Consider the following 5,219-nt stretch of genomic DNA (forward strand, 5'->3'; position numbering starts at 1 on the left):
GCCTTCACGGCATTCTGATTATCTGCTTGAATAATATTCGTCGATTAACTCTTCCCTCTGACAAATCTGAAAATCAAAACAAGTAATATTTACTAATTTTACAATAGTAAAAAAACCCTCGACAAATGAGGTTTTTTCCTTGTAACCCTTCTTAAACTGAACCGATTTTCTTCCAATGTCAAGTTGAATTTGCCTAATTTTTATGAAAAAGTAGAATCAACCTGATCAATAAATTTTATGTCCAAAAAGGTCTGAGAATTTTTGTATGTAAATTGGATTTCACCTAACATTTCTGAATCTGTGGATTTTATAGCTGTTGTTGATGGGTGGCTAAAAAATCTCAAATGGCACTAATTCATAAGAACTTGGATTTTTTAAGTATAGAGAGTAAAGTTCAAATTTGAGCAATGCCGGCTTCTATTACAAGTTATTTTTAATTTACTGAGTACGATTTATATTAAACTAACAAAAGTACACGAACAGGTCCAAAAATTTCCCATTATTATTATTTTATTTATTTATTTTTTGCTTACATCTTTACTCTCGTCTTTATTTTCAGCTGGTGCTGAGAAAACAGCATTCTTAGGTGTTGTCGCTGGTTTTGTTGTACTATTATTGGTATTCTTTTTATATTTAAATAAAAAATGGTGTTTTGGTACTGCAGCAAATGCATTTAATTGTTGTGATGAAACACAATTATCAACACAACAATTACAGCAACAATCATCTTCAACATCACAACAATCATTACATCATCATCAACAATCAACATCAAATAATCATCACTTATATCATCAAACATCAAATGGTAATAATGGTTATAATAATCAGTCAAATAAACATCATCAATATATTTTTGGTGAGTAGAATTAATTAGTATTTTTTTTAATTTGTTTTCATTCATTCCAAGTGAAAATTATCAAAAACTTTCAAAATATGTCGTTCATATTCTTTGAGTAAAAGTCTACCTTTATTTTCTTCATTAGAATATTTTCAAAATTTCAATTAATTAAAAACTAATTCGAACTTTTTAAAAATACTCCCTTTATTTTTTTCTCAGGTAATAAGACAGCATATTCATTAGATTCACCAGAATCGAGTAGTGATTCTGAGTTAGATGTAATACGTCGTTTACAACAGTCTGCTAGTTTTGTAACAAATCATCAGCGTGGTCCAAGTAGTGGTGGAGGTGGCCTTTTAGGTATAATCGGTTCGCCAACAAGTGGTACACAAGCATTAATCACTTCTTCATCGCATCGTCCAGTATTAAATTCACCGCCACCATTAATTAGTAATTCATCAAATAATCGTAAGTATATTCTGCTTTTTGGAAGAGCAAACTTTAAGACGCAGGGAGTCGACCCCTCTCTTATTGCTTAAAAGCAATTTTTTATTAACTTAAAAAACATGCACATCAAAAACATACAAGTTCATATAATAATATCCTTTTTATATTTTTGAAGATCTATTACCTATCCGATTTTCCAAATTAACAAATATTAGATTTATTCTTTACCAGTTCAGTTTTTAAATTTAGATAATTTTTATAATAATTGAATCATTTATTATAGAAATAATAAAAACACCAATACAATCACCACGTTCGCCAAATGAATCGCATGATTTAATATCGTTGGTTGAAAAAGGACGTGTTGGAGTAAATAACACAAGTAATGTAAGTTCATGTTGTTCCTCGACAAATAGTTCACTAGGTGCTGGTGCTGGACAAAATCAAATAAGACCTATTAGTGAAACTCACATTCATCATGTACAAATGGCAACCCACAGGTATGTAACATTTGTAGCATTTTTGAATTTTCAAAAAAATAATTAGTTGGTGTCTGAACTAGTCTTGTAATCGACCAGAAATTAAATGTATGAAAAGAAGTATAGGTGAAAATACAGGAAATTCAGAAAATCAGAAAAACCGTTACTGGACAATGTATACATTTCCCCAAATTAAATATACTTTTCTCTGCCTTCTTTTCTTAAAAATCGTTTGCTATACGAAAAAAAAATTCTACGATCTTTACTTACATAAGAAGCACAAAAATAAACTTATCTGAGATATAAAATTTGAATTAAACACCATTAGTAATTTTATTAGGTCGTGAATGACTAATTTTTAAATCTCAATTGTTTAGAGCCATTGCACAAGATATACGTGAGACTCGTATTGATAACTTTGGAGATCCAGATAAATCAATACAAAATGGTGGACATAAATATAAAAAATTAACAACAGACAGCAGTGTGGAAAGTCAAAGTACTGATATAAATAGTAATAGTAATAGTAATCAAGACGTAAGTATACTCAATCAAATCTTCTAGTTCTCAATTCGAACTACCATACAATCATTATCTGCAAATTTAGCTTATTGTTATAGAATGGGCGCACAGAGTTTTGGAAAAATTGGTTCTGTACCTCGCAGAATTAACTTATTGAAAAACAGACACACATTTCGATCTAATAAAATGTTCTCTTACTCGAAAAAAGGTTTCTTGTTTTTATTGACTTTATGGCCTAAAATCATTAACAAAACTATGAATATCCCCCTTGGATGATTCCTGCGTTCCCGTCTGTTATAATTTAATTTTTTTAACACTTACGACCCCATCAAATTTTGCATCCCGTATTTGGAACTATGTTCATTTTCAGTATTCAATTCAGATTCGCGCAATCCATTAGTGATCCAGTAACTTTATACATTACAGTCTACGTCAAATTCGGTATGATTTTTCGCAGACATATTTATGATATTGATCCAATGAATAATTGAAGTTTGTGATCTCGAGCGCCGAATCGAAAAAATCGTGAAATGTTTTATCAGAAACTAAGTTTTTAGAACTATAATCGCCAAAATCGTAAAAAGAGCCAAAATTTCCACGACTTTTTTCGATTTTTGACAAAGTTGCGTTCGGCGCTCAAGGTCACAAACTTGGATTATTCATTGGATTAACATCATAAACAAGTCTGTAAAAAATCAGAACTACCGGATTTAACGCAAAACCCCCCGTATTTTCAGACGACAAGGTTACGGATTCTAGCCTAAACAAAAATACTTATGATATAAACCGAAACATTTTTTTTTAGTGTATTGTAGTATTAGGCCAAGAATCATGTTATGATACCGACGGTCAATCAATATGTACAAGTATTGGCGGTGGAATGGAAAGAGACGCAAATGAAATTACCAAAGACAATGGAGGTGATATACAACAAGATGGGGCTGGTAACAATACAACAACTAGTAATAACGATAAAGAAGTTATTAGTAAATGTGGACATTTAGAAGTTGCATTATTATATGATGCGCCAATGAGAAAAATGACCGTGCATGTATTACAAGCACGTGATATACCAAGCAGAGATCGTGGACAACCAACCCACACGCAGGTAAAAAAAATAAACATATCTTTATGATATACGTAAAAAAGTGAACTTTCTAAAAAAATTTAAACCGCCACAAAGTCCACTCCAGTTTACGGCAATATTAAAATATTTTTTGCTCTGACAGGTTCGCCTTTTATTGTTACCAAGTAAGAAGCAAAAACATAAAACAAAAATACGTTCTGGCGATAATCCACAATATATGGAAAGTTTTTTACTTCATCGCATAAATCCAGGTATGCTAAATATAAATCTTGAATAATATATCAAAAATTCTTATCAGTTTGAATCATATTCTGGTGAATTATTTTCAGAGGACGTCAATTCAATGGGATTACGATTACGTGTGTATGGTTGTGAACGTATGCGACGTGAACAACTAATTGGTGAATGTGTCGTAAGTTTCTCAAGTTTAGACCTCGAACTGGAAACGACATTATGGTTAGCTTTAGAACCACGTGCTACAAGTAGTCATCATCATCACAGTGGACACAGTGGAAGTACAAGTGTTCATCATCATGGCCCACTAAGTCCTGGTGGCAATGGCGGTATAAGTAGTGGTGGAAGTAATGCTATACATGGATCGTCTGCCATACACGGATCAATATCTCCCACACATCATGTGGATTTGCGTAGTTTGGCACGTTCCGACTCGACTGGATCAGCACAATCAATGCAACATGGTGGAGTACCTGAATTATTATTGGGACTGGCTTATAATGCAACGACAGGGCGACTAAGTGTAGAAATTGTCAAGGGATCACATTTTAGGTGAGCTTTAAATTGTCTTGACACTTCTTGATTCTATTCACTATTGTGATTCTTCATTTTTCGAAGTTTACCAAAACTATTGTTGAACTGTTGATGGGCAAAAATTTCGAGCTATGATTAATCATTTCGACTCAATCATGCTCCTCCCCCTGCTTTTAAAAACCGTATACAATAATTTCTTTGTAAGTTTTGATAAATTATTTTATTTACAGAAATTTGGCAATGAATCGTGCTCCAGATACGTATGTAAAATTGTGTTTAGTCAGCAGTAATGGACAAGAAATGGCCCGAAGTAAAACATCTGTGAGACGTGGTCAACCAAATCCACTGTTTAAAGAAACATTTGTTTTTCAAGTAAGTACATTTATTAATTTATTTTATTACAAACTTCAAAAATTTTAATAAAATTTTATTTTAAAGGTTGCACTATTTCAATTAGCCGACGTCACATTAATGATATCCGTATACAATCGAAAAGGAATGACAAAACGCAAAGAGATGATTGGATGGTTTAGTTTAGGATTAAATTCAAGTGGTCCAGAACAATTAGCACATTGGTTAGATATGAAAGATTTGCATGCTCAACAATTATGTCGATGGCATGTATTAGTTGACTCTTAATCAAGAGAACGCGACATGTCAGATGAAGTTAAAAAAAACTCCTAGCAGGGAGTTTTATCTCACACAATTTTATATAAAAATATTCACACTTGTTTCTAAACTTGTTGTCTTTTTGAATCAAATCCATTGTTGTTAATTGCGATATTGATTTCGTCATGAGGTTATACAAAGCGATATTTTTTGCTTTGATTTGGATTTTGGAACAGTTTTGACGGATTCCGGAGGATATGAAATGGAAAAACGATTTACATTTCTAGAATTATACACAGGATTTCATAAGGTCTACGAAAAAAGTCACTGATAAAAAAAGGTTTGCTCCTTTTTCAATTGCCAAAAAATCGTTTGCCTTTTATCAGTAAATAAATTACAATAATTAACTTTTGTATAATAAATACGTGCGAGTTTTGAAATCCTCTTTACAATTTGTAAAAGAAAT

The 5,219-nt window shown here is 31.9% G+C and overlaps 1 protein-coding gene across 1 annotated transcript; it reads left to right on the plus strand.

The window, feature by feature from the left end:
- The first annotated feature begins 812 nt into the window (after window positions 1-812).
- On the plus strand, window positions 813-5,219 carry LOC123293175 (synaptotagmin-16). Its single transcript, XM_044873902.1, has 10 exons — window positions 813-859; window positions 1,061-1,309; window positions 1,572-1,788; window positions 2,145-2,304; window positions 3,095-3,397; window positions 3,519-3,627; window positions 3,706-3,867; window positions 3,988-4,162; window positions 4,375-4,516; window positions 4,583-5,219. Exons 3-10 carry the CDS (start codon window positions 1,775-1,777, stop codon window positions 4,781-4,783), a joined length of 1,266 nt encoding a protein of 421 aa, XP_044729837.1. The 5' UTR covers window positions 813-859; window positions 1,061-1,309; window positions 1,572-1,774; the 3' UTR covers window positions 4,784-5,219.

Source organism: Chrysoperla carnea, chromosome 2 (genome assembly GCF_905475395.1).
Source record: "Chrysoperla carnea chromosome 2, inChrCarn1.1, whole genome shotgun sequence".
NCBI lineage: Eukaryota > Metazoa > Arthropoda > Insecta > Neuroptera > Chrysopidae > Chrysoperla > Chrysoperla carnea.

What these genes read in the sequence shown, in the direction of transcription:
- LOC123293175 (XM_044873902.1), top strand. An exon ending in ACTTCATCGCATAAATCCAG is followed by an intron (nt 3,628 to 3,705) that starts GTATGCTAAATA and finishes AATTATTTTCAG; the next exon opens with AGGACGTCAATTCAATGGGA. An exon ending in AAGAAACATTTGTTTTTCAA is followed by an intron (nt 4,517 to 4,582) that starts GTAAGTACATTT and finishes TTTATTTTAAAG; the next exon opens with GTTGCACTATTTCAATTAGC.